This window comes from Mustela erminea, chromosome 11 (genome assembly GCF_009829155.1).
Source record: "Mustela erminea isolate mMusErm1 chromosome 11, mMusErm1.Pri, whole genome shotgun sequence".
NCBI classification, from domain to species: Eukaryota; Metazoa; Chordata; class Mammalia; order Carnivora; family Mustelidae; genus Mustela; species Mustela erminea.
Window position 1 is genome coordinate 78,585,239 of NC_045624.1, and position 21,057 is coordinate 78,606,295.

Genomic DNA, 21,057 nt, shown 5'->3' on the forward strand with positions numbered 1-21,057 from the left:
TTTTAGCTCCTGAATGGTTGTTTCCTACGGCCGGGCTGACCCGTCAGAGAGACCCCGGCGTCTCCTAGTAGGTAATTCACCCTCCCGCCTGCACCCGTGGGGAGGGGCGTGGGCGCTCGTGCTCTGTCTCCCCGCCCCGGCGGCCCTGGGAGCTGGGCTGGTGGACTCGGGAGTCACCGGAGCAGTAAACCACTGCGGAGAGCTGAGGGAAGGGGGCAAGTGGTTCTTCTAAGGCCCCAATGTAGATATGCTCCGGGGCATCCAGCCGGGGCTCAAAAAGTGGAATTTGGAAGCCCCTTTCTGAGCTGTCTTCCGTGGAGGTTTTGTACAAACCCTTCTTGTGCCAGGGACGATGCTGTGTTTAACGAGTATTTCAGGGTAGTCAGCCTGTACCCCCCTAGGCGTGATTGGGGAATAGGGTGGTCCCAGAATTTGGTCCCCGTCTGAAAGGGTTGACGAGAAGAGCAGGATATTCAGTAGCGTCCTAGTGTGAGTTCCAGGCCTGACTGGGCCACTGCGTGGCTTTGGGATCTGGATATTGTCCTCTTAGCACTGGGGCTGGGCTGTCAGACTGTGCTGCTCACAAGCCTTCCTTCCCCCACCATGCTGGCGGGAACGCGCCTTACCCTTCAGACAGGCCTGCGGGCTTGGCTGGCGAGCAGATTCTGAACGCGCTGGCCGATTGGCCAAGTCCGCCGAGAGTGCAGGAGCGAGGAACGGCAGTAAGTGCGCTGAGAAGTTGTCATCTCCCATCTCAGTGCTAGTCAAGCCCACTTCTCCTCACACAGCGAAGCATTGCGAGACAAGGACATCCGCTGATGGCCGGCATGCAGCCCTGTGGCCTCAGCCTTGTCCAGTGCCGGGAAGACCCCGCCAGCTTTAACACCCAGTTGCCCTCGTTCACTGGGCCAGCTCTGGAAAGGCTCCTCACTCTCACCAAGACAGATGGACACACTCTTAGTCCCAAGGCCTGAATATATCAGAGTAATGATGTACCTGTGTGTTTATATCTGATACATACTACAATATATACAATGGTTATACAATATATGTTTTACAAGAAAGACTTGGCCCAAAATGTACAGACTCTGATATATTTTAAAACCAGAAAGAAAGACAAAAAAAAAAAAAAAAAGAGAGAGAGAGAGAGAGAGAGAACTCTTTTAAAACTTAAAACAGAGTGACTTATGTTTTAATTTTCAGTTCTAGGCATATGATTGCAGTTGTAGGAAACTATCCAATATTTTTATTCAGACAATGCCTATTAATCAGTTTTAGCTGAATTAGATACTAAATATTTGTCACACCAATTTTATAACGTTTCTTAGTGTTTTTTTTGTTTTTTTTTTTTTGGTTTTTTTTTTTTACCTTATATAGTTTTTCTTTAGTTTGGAAAATTATATTAAAAATAAGGGGCGCCTGGGTGGCTCAGTGAGTTAAGCCTCTGCCTTCTGCTCAGGTCATGAACTCGGGGTCCTGGGATGGAGCCCTCCATCCGACTCCCTGCGCAGTGGGGAGCCTGCCCCCCCCACCTGCCTCTCTGCTTACTTGTAATCTCTGTCTGTCAAATAAATAAAAAAATCTTTTTAAAAAATTTTAAAAAGTTAAAATCATACTAAGGAATCTAGCAAAACCACGTAGCATCATTATTACAACACTGTTACCCGCCAAAAATACAAAAAATTGAAGACAACAGTAGAGCACGAAGAAATTGGTCTGAATTTGTTTTTCAGAATAATTAGCCTAGAGAATGTCTATCATTCAAAAACAATTCCCACCAAACTATTTTCACCATTTAATGGCCCAGTATTTATTAGTAAGTCATATTTATAGTAATCAAAGTCTGCCATTAATATGATAATATCTCTCTAAATATTTCTTGAAAATAGGAGTGCTTTTATATAAAAAGATTCTATATCATATGAGGTTGAGAAACATTGAATTTAATAAAGTTTCCTTAGGCAAATTTCTTCACAGCAAGATTTCCAAAAGGCTTTAAGGTGTTAATTTGAAGTCTAGTGTAATGAGAAATGCAGTATTCTCTCAAACTCAACTTCTCATGGAATTCTTCATTCCATGGAGCATCAAAGCAAATTAGTGTTTTATGGAACACATCAGTGTTCATTCATTCATTAATATGTGTGTTTGCTTTCATTTGGCAAATAAATAGCTTTACTAGTTTTTAGTATTCTAGATAATGGCATATAAATGTCACAGAAAATATTTTCTAGTATTTGTTTGGGATATTCAAGATATACCCAAATTTCTGTTTACCAACGATAAGAAATACTGTTAGAAGGTAGGGAGAAAGTAAAAGGCTGTATAATTAAAATTAAATTTCACTAAAGTAAATTTTGAACCTCAAATAGTATATGTACATTAAAGGGGAAGTTCATGGTAGTATTGTTTAATTAACAAAACAAAAATACATTTAATAAAAGATTGGCCATGAAAATAGTGTAAGGTCAAATACAAGAATTCATTTAAGCATATGGATTAAAATGTGCACCTTTTCTTTTATGCATTTATCCCTTTGATAAGAAAATATACTTTTTCATCCCTATTTTGTTGCCCTCACATGATTTTAAGGTAAGAGTTCTAAGGTCAGTGATAACTCTGCTGCAGTGTATTATTAAATCAATGTGTGTATTTTTTCTGAATGTTACAAATCAACTACTGATAGTTCAAAAGCTCTCTCTTTCTTTGATGTCTACAAAGATGATAACCAACTGTATGTATGTGGATGAGGTGCTTTCCTGATAGACCGTCTTTTAACTGCATGTCTGTTGATAATTGGTACTTTTGCAATAAGAGCATTTTCAACTACCTGAATCAAGACTTTCATTGCAATATCATTTACTGGTTCCTGACAGCTAATGAAGTGGCAAAGCAGGGCTGATAAACTCCAGAGCCTATCAAGAGGGTTGAGTGTAACATTTTTTAGATTCTGATTTACTAAATGAGGTGGAAGTCATTAAGTTCATCAAACAAACTCAGCTATGAACTTTTAAACTAATTTCTTGAGTTTTTAAAGGAGAAGTAATTTTTTCCCTTTGAGTGATTAGAAATGATAGAACAATAGTTGTAATTAGGAAAGCTAGAATTCTTTTGATTTTGTAATTCTAGTTTCTACCACTTTTTGAGTCTTATCAGTAGTGGCATTTAGCCTAACAAGACACAATTGCCTGTTTTAGATAATTGCCTTTAAAGAAAGTATAAAATTAAAATAAATATTTAAAATCTTGGAAATCTTATTAAAGAGGTACTGCCAGTTTGGGACACAGCAAAATACAAAGTCTGAGTTTTCAAAGCAAGTTTCATGAAGTGGAATTACGTAGGTTATTGTTTTCATAACAATTTAGTAATTTGGAGAGAATTTTTTAAAATAAATACCTATTTTTGAAGAAATGTTCCAATTTTAAAGATGAAAAATTATTTTCAACTGTTTAATCCAAAACTTAGCAATAACACTAATATTATAAATGATTGGTAGAGATAATCTCCTTTTAACTATTTACATGCCAAATAAAAAGTATCAGGAAAATGAAAGAATTTAGAAATTGGTGACCTTAGATAATGTTATATGATTCTTTCATACTCACACTGAACTGTAGTGACTAGAACATAATACCACAAACACTTTCTCTTCTCCTGACTAAAGGCAAGTTTTACCTCTATTATTCTCTATTCAAACTAATGGGAGAGTGTCATTTTAAATGTTTATTAAGTCAGAGATTAAAAGGAGATCATATTTCATTCTAAGCAATGTTTATTATTTATCATTCATTCTAATACTTTCATTAGTGTTTTGGCTTGGGGTTTTTTGTTGTTGATGTGAGAGGGAAACGATAACATTTTTGATGAAGGATAGAAGGAAGTTTAAGAAGAAATTAACTTATGCTGCTTTCTTTGTGCATTCTAAAAGAGGTAAATCTAGTTCTGAATTAGATTTTTGTTCTTGTGGGGGTAAAGGTCTGTGTCCTGCACTGGTCTAGAGAATATTTAGTGTCTGCTGTCCTGTTCAGCCCAGATATGTGCTTGATTTTAATGGGCCCTGGGAAAGCAAGGATTTTCAACAAATATTCTGGATTCTTAGCTTCATCCTAGGCAATCACTGAGTTGTCCTTAGGGCTCTTAAACCAAACCTGGCTCACATTATCTTTAATTTCAATCCCAGAACATGATCTAATCTTAGAATACACTTATAGCAGAATATGCTTGGAAAACAAAAATTGAACAATTTCAACTTGTCTTATTTCCTATTTAAGATAAAATTATTAAATTATTTTTTGTACCAAGTAGATTTTAGAACTAATACCATGAGGTTGTTTTGGCAAAAAAAGAAAGTATTTGGGCAGAGCAGATTATAGGAGAACTAAAATCTCCCAAATTATCTATATAATAATCCCATCTACTTCTTTGTTTTGTGTTTGTCGAAAAATTATAAAATGTCAATGCATTCTTATGTGTGTACTTCATTAAACCATCTGAATTCCTTTGCTTAATTAATTCTGAAATGTGTCCACTCCAAAATTAAACACATTATTAGGGGAAACATATTTATAGTGTGTCATCATAAATAGGATATTATTGTTACTAAGATTGGAATGGCCTCAGAACACATTGTATGGTTTTATCTAAAGATCTTTTGAGTTCATTGGTTTTTCAACACCCTCTGCTCCCATCTCTGTTCCATCCCTCTACAGGGAAATCTGATTCAAATAAAATCCTTTTATGGGCAAGCCAGAAGCCTTCGTAATCAATCTATTCTAGTTAAAGGAGTGGGACATGCCTAGGTATGCTGTATGAATGCCCTCCCTGTTTACCTCACTCCTCCCCCCCATAAAGACAGTCAAATAAGCTTTCAGGTGAACAACTTCTACTTCTTTAATTGAAAAACTCAAATTGTTCGTGTTTGTAACACCCAAGCACCATGCAGTTTAGAGAATGAAGAGACTAGAGTGGTAAGGGGAGCAAGATAAATTATGGGTAATCTAACCCAGATGCACTTTTATATGCTCATAAACATGTCCGTTTTATCTACCTAGTCAGAAATGCATCTGTTCATTCATTTGACAAACTTATAGTAAGTACTTTTTGTTAACTAAATCTGTGGTTTCAGTAATTCCTACCACCATCAACATACCCCTGCTCCTCTGATTTGGTTACTTGATTGATCCTTGAGACTGTCCATATGATCTGGACTTCCTTTTGACCTTCTCTCTTTTCCAACTCTAAGAAATAGATTCTTATCTCGATCAAAAAGAGACACCTATGAACACTGAAATAAGTACATTCTCCAGAATATTCACACTTGAATGTATCAGTTTTTGTCCATGAATAAGGAAGGCTTCTTTCCTCCCATAAATATATCTTGGGGTGGAAATGATGGAAAAATACTGATGAAATACTCACTGTCTTTCTTAAGTAAAAACTCATTTGCTCAGCATTAGAAAAATTCAAATAAATCATTCTTAAACAGTTTAACACAATTCTTTTTTTTTTTTTTAAAGGTTTTATTTACTTATTTGACACAGAGAGAGAGATCCCAAGTAGGCAGAGAGGCAGGCAAAGAGAAAGGGGGAGGCAGGCTCCCCGCTGAGCAGAGAGCCCGATGTGGGGCTCGATCCCAGGACCCTGGGATCATGATCTGAGCCAAAGGCAGAGGCTTTAACCCACTGAGCCACCCAGGTGCCCCAGTTTAACACAATTCTTACAGTGAGCATATATAACAGATAACAGGTAACAAGTTCATAGCTTTTGAATTCTCCATATGTGAGTATTTTCCTCTGTTTTCTTACTGGAAAAAATAAAGTAAGCAATTTGTAAATGTCAGAAAACATTTGCTTCCTTATAGTTATGTGTAATACGATAGTTATTTGAAAAAGACCCTGAAATGTATGCTATGGTACCTATAAATAATTGACCAGGACTGCCTGAAAGAAATTAGATGTTCAATTGTATTAGGTAAGCCTCCTTTTTGTTTTCTTTATCTTTGCTAATGATAATACAATGCTTGCTTCTCATAGGCATTTAATGAACAGGGACTGGTAATAGAAACCTGCCTGTAGAGAAACCTTATAAATAATTAAGACATAAAGACAATCAAAAACAAAGTTTTAATCTCTGTATTACTTGCCTATCACCCCATGCACTAAATTAAACCAGTGTGAATTATAAAAGAAGGATCTATACTTTAATTGGAAATTTTTAGTGACTAATCATCTTGCACAGAAATAAGTGACCAGTTGCAATGCATAGTTATATTAATCACTTTTATTCATATTAAAACATTTAGTTGCTTTATGTAATACATTTAAATTCATTTTTATTTTTCCAAGGAGAAGTAAAGATTATAGATTATGTATGTATCATGCATTAGTTTTTTGAACATTGTTAGCAACTTTTATGTTTTGACTATATATTTTACAAAAACTTACCAAGGATCAGGCAGCAAAAAATTAGAAAAATTAAAGTCATAGTTTTTCTAGAAATTTATTAAGAAAGAACATTAAACTAAGAGCCAGAAGAATTTAATAGAAACCTGACCTCTGCAGCTGTTTATGCTTTTTGTAAATGGAAGTGATCAGACTTCAGACTCTAAAGATTTTTTAGATATCAAATTCAATATTTAATTAAGTGTATAGTTAACCATTTCTTCTACAGATAACACACATATGGCACTTTGCTAACTTTATATCTAAGAGGACTAAAGCACATATCCATGCAAATGAGTGACATCCAATTAAAACACTAGTGTATGTTGTGATCAGAGTGGATGGGACCTCAGAAGAGGGAGTAACACCTGCTAATTCTCAAGGCTTTCATTGGAGGTTTGGCCCCTAACTGTACCTTGAAGCATGAGAACAGTTAAAATAAAATGGAAGGAAGGAGGGGGCAGACCAGGTTTAGAGAAAAGTAAATTTGCCATTTCTGATAGAATTCTGGGAACTTACAGAGACAGGCATAAAATAAGATAGCAGAGGAAAATTAGGGACTATGCCTTTATCAGGGACCCTGGTCCAAGGTAACAGTGGTGGGTTCAGGCACCTTAAAAGTATTGCATTTTTGAAATATGCTCTGGTCACTTTGTATGGTCAAGCCTTGAAGAATATATTGAAGTTGAGAGAAATTGAGATAGGGAACCAGTTAAGCTATTGCAATTGCAGTAGTTTTTGTGTTTAATATTACTAGTTAAACAAAAGTCTGAAAACTTGGTTCATATGGTTGTTGTATGTAAAATGACCATAATTGTACTTAGCATAAAGAATTTTAAAAATCAGCCTGTTTATTATAATTTTATAACCAGGTTGTAAGTAATTTAAGGTTTAGATGGCATAATTTTATTAGTCATTTGAATGGAACATGTAACTAATTAGAAAAGCTAGAATATAATCTGAATGCAATATGTAGTGCTACGTTTGCTTTTTTTAATAGATGCTTATTATTTACTTTACCTGAGTTTTTGTTGAGATGTTTGTTGTTATTTACTTTACCTGAGTTTCATTTACCTTAGTTTTGTTTACTTTACCTGAGTTTTGTTATTATTTACTTTACCTGAGTTTTTTTTTAAATAGTTAAGCTGTTTTAAATAATATTTATTGAGATACTTGTTTCTATGTAAGAGTAATAGGTATATGCCAGGAAAATGTTCCAGAACTAGAAAAACAAAAATAAATAACAGCATATTTTAACTCTAGAAAGGGAGCTTAAGAGATGAAGCAGCTATTAATCTACGTTTGTACATGGCACTGTGTTTTACAAAGGAAAGCATAGTACACTGTCCTTAAAAGTTTGGGAGAGCCTTGACCTAGATCCTCAAAGGTGAGTAGATTCTCCTGTGCACATGAGGATGAAAATTTGAGAGCACTGGGAGAATAGAGAGCCCCTAGGTGATGGTAACTATAGATAGAATACCCTTGAGTTAATTGAAGATAATCCTTCTTGTGTATGTGGTTAGAAGTATACCTTGAATACAGGTTTTAGTTGTGATGATGATGATGGTGGTGGTAGTGGTGATGTCACCTTTGTACTTTAGCTGTACTTTCTCTCTTTATGGACATTTTCCAATAACTTAATAGCTGTATAGATTCCTAGAGTTTAGTTCAGTAATAAAGTATTTGAGGATGAAAATTTTATGATTTGTTAACTATTTGGTTACTAACTCTGTACTACCTAAATATATGAAGGTATGTGATAGATTTTAGCATTCTATCTGAAAATGTTTCATGCTTTTACTATATTGGGTATATTATCTTAAAAATGTATGGTTTGATATTTCTCCCTCTCTTCATTTAAGATGGATATGTTTCTCTATTTTATTAATTTCTTTTCCTCTTTTTCCCGTGAGATTCAAAGGAAAGGGATAGAGTAAAAGTGCCTTTTTTCTCAACATAACAGAAGATTTTTCTGGAGGTAGTGCTAATATGGTTTATTGGGCTAAACCTATAGAGGGAGTTCTGTTAGGAGATGATTATAATAATCAAAGGAATTATGAATTGAGTTATGACAATGGCTGAGGATGTAAGCAAAAGAAAATACACAATAAATTATTACAGGTTTATACAAAATTGAGGTAATAGAATGAATCTGTGGATGATGAAGAGGTTCTGGTCCATGATCATTTGGGTCAATGATACCTGCAACCAGTTTTAAAACATACAGAAAGGTGATGATATCAGTAATGGAAAGAAGAAAAGGGAGTGAGTTCTGTCCAAGTCACAACTCTCAGGTATCTGTGCACTATCTGAATAGAGGTTTCTGATAAACCTTTGTGTGGCCTTCAGAGGGAAATCTGTCTTGGAAGATAGACATTTAAGACATGTAAAATACTACTAGTGACAAAAGAAACACTTGTAGAAAAGATTACCCATGGAGTTACTACTGTGTATAATAGTTAAACTACAGAGCATTTAAAATAATATAAAGATTTAAGACATAGAATAGGGTAAGAGCAAAAGAACCTGGTGTCCTGGTGTCAGATGGGATTGGATATCTTGACTTCATACCACACTAGTTCTGTGACCTAGGATATTCCCAATATCTATCTGAGTAACTTTTCTCATGAGAAAAAATGGGAATGAAAACTGTTACCTCACAGCATTGTTGTTGTGGGATACTAATGAATATACCTAGAAATCGTTCAGCAGCTTTTGATATGGAATGCTCTTCCACATCTCATTCAACTGGTCAAGGGCTTACAAAGTCTTACACATTTTTTTAAGGCCAGGTTTAATTGTTAGGCACTTTCTCCAAGGGTTATCTACTTTTCCTGGACGCATTAATTTTTCCCTTCTGTTAAATTTCTTAGCTCTCATTATTCTCATTTTTGTTCATTTAGTTTTTGCTTCTCTGAGGGCATTTGTTGCACTTCCATCAAGGTTTTATTAATCTTTATATTCCACATAGTTGTTAGCCAATGCCCATGTGTAACACATATATAAGGACTGGGTAGATGTTGAATTAGATTAGACAATGAGGAAGTAACTCTCCACACATATTTTTCACATTGTAAAAAGAATGAAAAATAGAAAAATAGATTAATATTGCAGGTAGGCCTGCTATTGATGTTTTACAAGCATATTGAAGAAAACTATATTTGAGGAAAAATATACTCTCCTTCCCTGACAGTGTGGTTTATTGTGTGGCATCTAGCAGCATAGAAGCTGGGCTTGAGCTGGTAATGGACCTTCACTTTTCTGAAACACAAGTGTGGGCACTTTATCCCTTGATCTGGGAGTCTGTCCAAGTCAAGAAGCTGATTATTCACATCATCTACAAATAAGAAGCATCTGTCAGAGGAGAGTCCTGGCATAAATTCAATGTGTTGGGAGACGTTAGAGATCAGACTATTAGCAAATAAAAAGAAAAGAGTTGGAAGAACTTTGAGAAATGTTCTAGGCAAAGGTGGTGGGATTGTGTTTATATAGAGTGTTGTGTGGCCTCTGGCATGGTCTGAGAAAGTAGTAAGATAAAAATTACTCTCACGTCAGGATGTTTACATGTGGTACTTATTTTGAGTGTTTACTGATACTGAAATTGGAAGATAGACTTTTCCAGGCCCCTGGGTGGCTCATTGGGTTAAGCCTCTGCCTTTGGCTCAGGTCATGATTTCAGGGTCCTTGGATCGGCCCAGCATTGGGCTGTCTGCTCGGCAAGGAGCCTGCTTCCCCCCTCTCTCTGCCTGCTGCTCTGTCTACTTGTGATCTCTCTCTGTCAAGGAAATAAATCAAATCCTTAAAAAAAAAAATAGAGGAAGAAGATAGACTTTTCTAAGTATATTTGAATAATACCTACCAAACTTTGTTAATTGAGAAAATATACTCAGCATCACTAAAGAAATAAAAGCATGTAGACATCCACGAATATTGACTCTATCTATGTAATAGCAAGATGCACTGGCTAGAAATGCTAGAAACAGAGTTCATCATTGACAGTGTATCTTAGAGGAGTAGTTGCCAAATAGAAGTCTGTGGAAAGCTATTACCCTTCTCTGTGATAATTTTAAAATCAAGTCCTTGGAGGAGCGCCTGGGTGGCTCAGTCAGTTGAGCATCCAACTTTTGATTTCTGCTCAGGTCATGATCTCGGGGTCCCTGGGATTGAGTGAGCCCTGCCTCTGGCTCCCTCGGCAGGGAGTCTGCTTCTCTTTCTCTTCCTGGTTGCACACTCTCTCTCTCTTAAATAAAAAAATAAATCTTTAAAAAAGTAAAATAGAAGAAATCTTGAAATAAAAATAAAGTAGTAAAAATAAGGTAAATTTTTCTACAATATAAATTAATTCATATCTAAGAATTATCTTTTTTGTGTGTGTGTGTTTTCTTCCTCCTCTTTTTATTACTTTAATAAAGTGCCTTCTTTTTTGTATGAAATGATATGAGAGTCAATAGTACTTGTTTCTCTTATTTTTATAATGAAACAAAAAGTGACCAACTTTTATTTTATCTCCTATTTTGCTTTGGAAATATTTTTGGTTTATGAAATTTAGGAAGCACTAAAATGTGGGATCCAAAACTTTGGACTTTAATGAACTTTCCAATATTTACAAATATCTGGATGTAGTCCTCATTTAGTCAAAATATTTGACTTCATATAGATCCAGCTTTGACTTCTTTAAATGGGATCTTTGACTGTTCTATGAAAGGACAAAGTTCAAGTCATGGACAAAGGGCATAAGTCTAAAGCCATGAATGAATACAGGCAATTAATTTGAATCCAGAAACTGGTAGGGTCCTATTACCATTCACGCTATAAAATTTAGAAGAAGGGTAAGAAAAAGGAGAAAGAGAGAGAGAGAGAATGAGAAATGGAAGTCAGAAATATGAAGAACAGTGTGATTATTGTTTGGATTTGAAGGTCAGGCAGTTCTTATACTATAAAAAACGTCTAACTCTGGGCGGTCTTGCATTCTAGAAATTTATTGATTTTATTGCCTTTTGAGAATCTGACCCGGTTTTTGTAATATAATCATCTGTAGAAATCTATTTTTATCCTAAAGATAATCAGTCTGCAGGAACATTCCAGCTTTATTATGTAGAGATAAGTAGTCATGTATGATTTTGATATAAATTCTCCCATCTTTTTTCTTTTATGTATTAAAATAAACATTTAGGAAGAGCATCAGTTCATAAAATAATTTTTCAAATTCTTAAATAATGTACTTATAGTGCATTAAAACACTAACTTTTTTTTCCCTTCAAACGTGGCTACATTAGAGACTATGATGAATTCAGAAAAAAATCTGAAAATTTATAAATAAACAATTAGAATGAGAATTAGAATTGACTCTTTAGGGAAGATCATGGTTCTTTTTCCCTAATTAGTTGGTGGGATACCTTCTTTTCTCAGTTATAAAGAAATATAAAATCCCAGGTAGGGAGGTACTATGAGGGTCTCAAAAAGACTCTTTTCTCAGTTATAGAGATAAAATTCCTCATAGGTAGAAATTGGATTTAAAAGGAATAATTAAGCAAAATCAAGTATATTTGAAAGTGATAGAAAACACAGCTGCTAACCCATACTCCAGGAGAATACTGCCTTTCTGTTTAATGAAATGATCTGGGAGTAACAGGCAATTAATTTGAATTTTTAAGGTGTTGTTTGTTTCCATTGTGATATCATATAGAAACCATTACAGATATCTCTAAGTTGTCTGTATCGAGGAACCAGTGATTCTTGCTGCACAAATTTACAAAATTTGACCTGTAACTTATTTTTCAATTGGGTGAATATTTTCATTGTTTGGAATTACAATACAGATATGCATTACATTTATTATTTAAAATTTAGGTTACAGGGGCACCTGGGTGGCTCAGTGGGTTAAGCCTCTGCCTTCAGCTCAGGTCATGCTCTCAGGGTCTTAGGATCAAGCCCCACATTGGGCTCTCTGCCCAGCAGGAGCCTGCTTCCCCCTCTCTTTTTGCCTGCCTCTCTGCCTACTTGTGATCTCTCTGTGTAATAAATAAATAAAATCTTAAAAAAATTAAAAATAATAAAATTTAGGTTACAGAAGTTGGCAAACAAAAAGAATATTTCGCTGTTCTTAAAACATCATTTATATTTAATATTAATATAAACCAAAGAACATATTGCTCTTCTTATTTATCCCTTCACCAGGCAAAATTGTAGTGTTAGCAAGTTAGCATATTTGATAGAAAAGTAATTTTTCAGTATGTTCCATCTGGACCTTAGTTTCCTACTTCTAGTCAAGAATGTTGAGCATATTAATGTTTTACCTCTACTTATTCTCACAGGGTGATTATGTGCTCAACTATGTAAACAATTGCTCTAGGTATTTTACATGAATTATCTAACTTTACCTTCATAATAACTCTTAGAAGATGTATTATTAACCCCCCTTTTCCAAAAACTGAGGCCCAGGTAGCATCAGGAGTTCATCCTAGTTTGCATAGCTAGTAAGTACAGTGTTCTAACCTATACCTAGGTGACTCCATGTTCTGTAGATATAGTAGTTGTCTTCCTATAACTATTTCCACTTGATGCTTAGAGCTCCCTTATGTAGTTTCTACATGTTTCCAATTAAAATCCACCTTTGTGTCTTTTAAGGAATCCTCCTGTTGCTTAATAGTTATGTAAATGTCTTGATTTAGACCCAGCTGACTTTTTTTTCAGTTTGCCTAACTCCCTATGTATTTGATTTCTCTTGTATTAGGGTAGAATTATTATAGATTTTAGAATTGGAGGGAGTGTTGAAGGGTATCTTCTCTATTTGATAATTAGTATCTTCTTGAACAGCTATTCAGTCAGTCAGTGAACATGAACATAACGTAGCCCCTGCTTCTCGTAGTGGTCCTTTCTGTCCTTATACAGCTCAGGGTATGTGAAATTTCAGTCTTATATTGATCTCTGTAGCATTGATTACTTGCAGTTATTGGGACACTGGCAAGGGGCTGAGATTTAAATTCAGATATCATGTAGTGAATTCTGTTTTTTCTCTTTGAAGACTAACTAGCTCTCATTTATTTCAGATATAACTCATGAATGAAATTCTTACTCCATCTCTCCTTCCTTCCTTCCTTTTTTTTTTTTTTTTGTTGGGTGTTAGGGAAGGATAAGGCTAATCTGATAATTTACTGTTTTTCATGAGTGAATTAGAAAATCATCTTTTAATAATTTGTTAATTCTTGTATTTTTATGTATTAGGTAGATGGATAGATAAATCAATAGATAGAAATGGACATTCAATTTAACATTTACTGACTGGTAATAAGGAAAAGAAATCATGTGAGTTGTGAATAGTGAGCTATTAATTCTGTATTTCCTGATGTGAGGGAATGTTAATTCTGGCAAATAAGTCATTTATATGAGTGATTGACAGTGTGATAGAAGCAATCAGTAATGTAAGCAAACATTATAAAGAAATTATTTCTATGAGAATTTCTTGGAGCATGCATTTGAACTAGCTCTTAAGAATCAATACTTTTTTAAGATGGTGTATCATTGTAGATGTCAGAAACAATGGAAGCAAAGGCTAAAATGTGGCAAATGCAGAGCACATTTTCCTATAGGATGCAAGACATGAGGGAGGAATATTGGGTTAGGGTCTAAATTCAAATGGTAGTGGCCTGGCTAAGTTAAGGAGTTTGAAATGTTGTTTCTACTGAAATAGCATTTTTGGTATTATGGAGAAGGCAGTAGGAGAAATCAATAAAGAAAGGAAATTTGTCAAAGGGTTAATGACCTGGGGTCAGGGCTGGGACAGAGGAAGGGTCAGTATTGCTGCTTCCTGTCCTTGGAAAACACTTTCTACTTTTTGTGGATGTTGATGAAAAGTTTCTACTATTTGTGCATTGGAAAAATCTGAATCATTGATTCAGGACACAGTTTTGGAGAATCCTCAAATCTCTATCCCATGGAAGAGGGTTTGTAGTAACATATATATATATAATCTTTTTTGAAGCCAATAGTTAAAGAAAACATCTTCGGTGATTCTCAACAACTGCCTTACTAAAGCAAAAGTGGATTTACAATTAACATTATTATTTATTTTTTAAAAAATCTTTTTCTCACTTATGTATAGGTCTGAAAGTTCAGCATTTGCCCCTTTATAGCTAAAACAAATAAAAGAATGATAACAAACTGAAAAATTTGAAGTAAGATAGTAAAATTCATGTAACTTATGTTTTCATAAAAACCTAATTTGGTTTCTCTATATATGTCAGTTACAAAATATTTCAAAAGACTTAGATGGTAGAATTAATGGTTTCATGGTCAAAAAGACATGTAAAAATTCATAACTGTAAGGAAGCCCTACAGGTGCCTAGGTGACTCAGTCTGTTAAGCCTCTGTCTTCTGCTCGGGTCATGATCCCAGGGTCCTGGGATTGAGCCCCAAATTGGGCTCCCTGCTCAGCAGGGAGTCTCCTTTTCCCTCTCTCTCTACTTCTCACCCTGCTTATGCTCTCTCTATATATATCTCAAATGAATTAAAAAAAAAAAAAAAAAGGCTCAAACAACTAGGAGTTTAAAATGTTTCCCCCATACTACCTCTGCTCTTTTGGCCCCTATGCTTATCCTTCTAGATAGCGACTTGGAACAGATGAAACCCCTTAAAAAAGTCTTTGTAAAATTAAAGACATTTTGGATACAATGCTGAGCATTTCTTTCTATCATTGCATGCAGAGAGATTCCATTAGGTTAGTTGTGTGATAAGGTATTTGTGTCCCTTTCTTTTGAAGGAATGTGTGGTCTTGAGTATGAAATCAGCAAACTAATGGGTGTGATTTCCATTTCAATGAAGTGTTAAAAAAAGAAAGACTCCTGTATATTTCTTAGTGCCATCAATAAGAACAACCACTGATTGGTAAATACAGCAGGCAGTAGTTAGATTGCCATGTACCAATAGCCCATGCTCATGTAGGACCTCACATTAACACCCAATGTCTTGCTTTGTTACCTTGCAGAAATGTTGGAATCCAACAATGTGATCACTTTCAATGGCTTGGCCAACAGCTCCAGTTATCATACCTTCCTTTTGGATGAGGAACGGAGTAGGCTGTATGTTGGAGCAAAGGATCACATATTTTCATTCAACCTGGTTAATATCAAGGATTTTCAAAAGGTATCTTTATTCTAATATATACACTGTAGTTCTTTTCAAACATCTCAACCTATTTAACAGTTAATTCTCTAGCTATTTAACAGGGTGACAACTGGAAAAATTGTTAAAATTATTATTTTATCTTTTCAGATGCAAGTAAAAGTAATGCACTGATTTGTTTATCACAAATCAATGGATGCAGTAAACCATAAAAATCATCAAGGAAGAAACTGTAGTATTTTCAATGATCATTATAACTTCAGCTTGTCCTTCCATATTTATATAATTTTTGCTGCATAAAACTAAGTATCTGAATCATTATAGACATATAATTAATGTCATGTGTGAAATGATGTATATATATGTATGTATAAATTTATACATCTCTTGGGGAGGGGGGTGCCTGTGTTGCTCAGTGGGTTAACCTCTGCCTTTGGCTCAGGTCATGATCTCAGGATCCTGGGATCAAGCCCTGCATGGGGCTCTCTGCCACCAGGGAGCCTGGTTCCCCCTCTCTGCCTGCCTCTCTGCCTGCTAGTGATCTTTCTCTCTTTGTCAAATAAAATAAAATAAAAATATTTAAGAAAAAATATTTAAACATCTCTCTGTAGTACCAACAAATGCGGAGTTCACCAGTCATCATACACATGCCTAATCCAGTGTGTCACCTATTTTTGTAAAATGTTTTTTGGAACAGAGACACTGTCAGCCATTTACATATTGTCTATGTTTGCTTTCATTCAACAATGGCAGAATTGAATAGTTCTGATAGAGATCATCTGGCTCACAGAGCCTTAAATATTTACTATCTGGCCTTTTACACACACAGTTTGCCAAACCCTCATCTAGAAGATCAGTTCTTCGTGTGAAGTTTTTACAAATGTGGTCATTTAGACACTAGAAGTCTATTGGCTTTATCCTTATTCTTTATAGTGTTTCTGGCTTATTTAATTAATAACTTATATACAGTTCAGAAAATAAAAATAAATTGAAAAGTTAGTGGAATTTATGCTGAGTCCATCTGCTATGCTCAAAGTCAGTCATTTTTTCACAGTTAGTATTTCTAGTCATAATTCTCTGAGGGACAAAGATCTTTTATGCCATAGCTTTTGTAAGATTGCTAGTATAACATATTTTTTAAGAGTACATTCATGTCAGTTTTTATGTATGTTAGTTTTGCTTCTTAACATTTAGGGCTTTAGGGTGGTGTTCCTTAACTTCTGATAAACTTTAACGGATCGGACAATAAATTTTTAAAAGTAACTAAATTCTATAAAAGCTTTTGTTCTGGTTGGAGAATATTGCTTTAAGGATCTAATGAAGATAAAATTTAAAACTGATTGTTATCTCTAATAGAGTATACCACTGAAGCTAAGGCTTTTACTTTCTTATTACTCAAACACTAAAATTCTGACTGTGCATAAAGATTTAAGTCATTATATATATCATATAAAACAGCAGTGCTCCTTACTGATATACTTTGGGATTAATATATGGCATTTAAAAATCACCTTTGATATTCCTTTTTCTGATTTTTCAATCTACTTGATTTCTAAGTCTTCTCAGATCATAGCAGTATCGCTAAGGTTATCTGTTGCCTAAGAAAACTGGTTATCCGTTTAATTTTCCTTAAATGACAAAAGTATTTACCTTGGAGTCCTCTGTAAACATCATAAAATAAGCAGGTTTTGTTGTTTAGTGAAGTCATCCTTTTTATGTAATGAATGAAAATTCTAAGAAGATTAAGAAAAATTTTATATCTTAATAATTATATCAGTTCATATTTCAGTGTTTATAACACTTTTATCATTTTATAAAATTCATATATGTGAATAAAAATAAATGTGCATGTATCTGTAGATAATATGTGAGTACATAATACCTCGGAATATATATTTAATGTTTACCATTCTTCTCTAAATAATAAAATAATAAAGATTTTTAATTTAAATAGTATGTTCTAGAATTGAAAAGACCTAATTTTCATAGGAGACAACCTACTGTTTTATAGATGAGGAAAATCCCAGAGCCATTTGTATGTCTGGGATATAAACACAGTATCTTCTACCAACTAGACTTGTAATAAATATATACTGAAGTACTGAATTAATTAAAATTAGGTGACTTACCCAGTGGCAGAGTATTGTTATAGCTCCTGCTCTTAAGGTTAAAATCATTATTCTAATGGAAGACATATTTCTAATTATAAAGCATCTCATTCCAAACTTATTATTTAATTATATCACACTGTCTGTAGAGCAAATGCAGTTTACTTAAGAATTCACATATATTTGTCTATTAATATTCTTCTTAACCTATGTATAATGTTATTCAACATTTTCTGAAGCTTCTCCTCTTGTGATAAACTTTATAGGGGTCACTTTAGGATATCATAAATAATTCTTGAGGGACTTGTGATATTAAAGATAAGATAATGAACATATAAGTGCATAGTAGGCCAATCCTTGTTAGAGACAACATATTCTCAGATTGGGAAGGACCATGAAAAGATTCTAGGCCTTGATAAAAGGCTACTATTTCTTTAAGGCATAAATGCTTCCTGACTAAATAATGACTAAGAGGGGCTGTCATGAATAGAAGCATAGAGGCATGAGGAAAGGAAAGTATAGTATAGATCATGAAGCCCTTTCAATATGAGAATAAGAAAGTTTGTCATTGTTAGTTAACTGAGAAATTTTTGAGCAAAGAAGACAAAATATCACAGGTTAGCAAATGTAACTGAAAAGTTAGGAATTATTCTTTGTGGAAATTATTACTGTTAGAAATGACAAATACATATATTTTATATAAAATAAATATATATATTTATTCCACTGACTTACAGTTATCCTCACTAAATTGCTTTCCAAAGTAGAATTTTTTTAAATATATTTTTTAAAGATTTTATTTATTTATTTGACAGACAGAGATCACAAGTAGGCAGAGAGGCAGGCAGAGAGAAAGGAAGGGAGGCAGGCTCTCTGCTCAGCAGAGAGTCCGATGTGGGGCTCAATCCCACCCTGGGATCATGACCTGAGCTGAAGGCAGAGGCTTTAACCCACTAAGCCACCCAGGCCCCCAAAGTAGAATTTTATATGCTGAATTTGTTTTACTTATGCCAGATTTTTTTTTTTTAATTTTATTTATTTATTTGACAGGCAGAGATCACAAGTAGGCAGAGAGGCAGGCAAAGAGAGAGGAGGAAGCAGGCTCCCTGCCAAGCAGGGAGCCTGATGTGGGGCTCCATCCCAGGACCCTGAGATCATGACCTGAGCTGAAGGCAGAGGTTTTAACCCACTGAGCCATCCAGGCACCCCTCATGCCAGATTTTTAAGCTTTATTTATTTATATATTTTTACTCTGGAACTCTAGAAAGTTGAGACTTCATATTCCTTTAAGTATGAAAGAATTAATCATAATGTTACCAAAATTATTTTCATTAACATTTGACATAAGAGAGAAATGATAAAATGAGGCCCATGCTTCTCAACACCAACAGTCCAAGAGCTTAAAAAACATTAGAAAAAAACTTGCCTGTTTTAATTAAAAATTACATGTTTTAATAATCTGTTTTATGTAATGTAGCTGGCAAGCTTAATATGAAAGTCCATAAATCTTAGCCCTACACTGTATTATTATTATTGTGTCTTTAATAAAAGTTATATTTTAGCCTCCCATTGTAAACTTTAAGAATAGATTACTTGAGTTTTCCACAGCCAACGTAAAGGTGGGGTTGTAGAACCTGTGGAACGAACTACCCAGCATTTGTCTATAGGAATTCAGAAGTCAGGGTAATGTGAATTTTAAGGATATGCATTTACCATTGTTATATTGTTTTTTATTATGTGATTACTATATAAGAACTTTGTGGAACAGGTCAAATAATATTTTTAACTTACATACAAAGATATACATGAAAGGAAAAGCACATGAAAAAGAAAAGAATACATGAATTAAAAGCTTCAAATGATAAAAATGAATGCATACTCAAAAATTTCTAGGGTTTTTAAAATTGTGACATGGACCTGAAATGCATTTGTTATGCCATCATAGGTTATTTCAGTATGTTCTACATTCTTGCTTATAAATTTATTGTATTTTGTTTTTTGAGTATCTAGATTGAATATCACAGCCCTTATACAAGTTCATGACCATATATAATGAATTATCAAGAGGTTCCCAAATAAATGATGATCAGTCATTTTGAGACTAAAAGCTATCTAGTAGACATAAATTATTGCCACAATGTTTGGATATTTTTAATATACTTTTTTTTTTAATTAACTCTTACCAGAGGACAAAGGCGAATTTTAAAAAAATTAAATTGTTCTGCCCCAATACAGATAGTAGTCATTTGAATCGACCTGGGGAATTGAAAAATTTTGTATTAAAATTTAGAGGAGGGTATTTACATTAATATAATGAGGATAATATACCCACAGTCCTCTAAACTACCAAAAAAGTCTTGTCTTAACTAGCACTGTCACTGTAGTCATAGAATATAGGAACCTTTCAAATTTAGCAAAAATGTTATCAAAGGATGAATGTGAAATATTAGGGATGAAAACACAAATGATTTTTGGTTAGTGTAAGTTTTTCCCACAGTGCGAAGCTTTTTGAGCTATTTGCTTCTTCATTTCCTTCTTTATCACCAGAAAGCATACAATGCTATTCTGACCCACTGTCCTGTGCAAAAAAAAAAAAAAAAAAAGATTCCTTTCTAAGATGGGGTTTTCTAAACCCTCTTAGTGGCTCATTCTAGTGTGTCATACTGAGATTTGAATTAGAGAATAGGATGCAGAGTACCCAGTGTTTAAATTTCATGATCGGGGTGCCTGGGTGGCTCGGTGGATTAAAGCCTCTGCCTTCGGCTCAGGTCATGATCTCAGGGTCCTGGAATTGAGCCCAGAGTCCTGGAATCTGCTCAGCAGGGTATCTGTTTCCCCCTCTTTCTCTGCCTTCCTCTCTGCCTACTTGTGATCTCTTTCTCTCTGTTAAATTTCATGATCACTATTTCATGATAAAGACAGATTGATTTAGAAGAATGTAAGCCACATGTTATGTTTATTTCTACCTCTCTTCCCTAGATTTTCACATCCTCCCCATGTGCCTGAGAGTTGTCTTCTCTATACTTTTTAGCTCTGTTGATACATAAATTCTGTGTTGCTCAACTTTCATATACAGCAAAGTCTGATGGGTAGACAGATGTGGAATAATTTAAGTTCATACCAATTAACTGATGCCACTGCCAAATCTAAGCTGAAAAGTCCTTGTCACATAATGTTTTGTGGAACTTTCTTTATCTAAGTTGCCCCAACTTGGTGTAGCAGTCTGTAATGTTGGATCACTTAGAGAACTTAACGTGGCATAAAGTTGTGTTTTCCTCTGTCCTCAGATTGTGTGGCCAGTATCTTACACCAGAAGAGATGAATGCAAGTGGGCTGGCAAAGATATCCTGGTAAGTATCAGTCTACTAAATCATCTCAGTAATTGCATAAGT

The 21,057-nt window shown here is 34.7% G+C and overlaps 1 protein-coding gene across 2 annotated transcripts in view; it reads left to right on the top strand.

Annotated features, from left to right (window-relative positions):
• SEMA3A (semaphorin 3A) overlaps positions 1 to 21,057 on the top strand; it is a 461,780-nt gene that overhangs the window by 294,018 nt on the left and 146,705 nt on the right. For both annotated transcript variants that reach the window (XM_032305095.1, XM_032305096.1), the window contains 2 exons: positions 15,421 to 15,578; positions 20,953 to 21,015. In XM_032305095.1, coding sequence (XP_032160986.1) covers positions 15,421 to 15,578; positions 20,953 to 21,015 — 221 coding nt within the window. The remainder of the gene's footprint in view (positions 1 to 15,420; positions 15,579 to 20,952; positions 21,016 to 21,057) is intronic.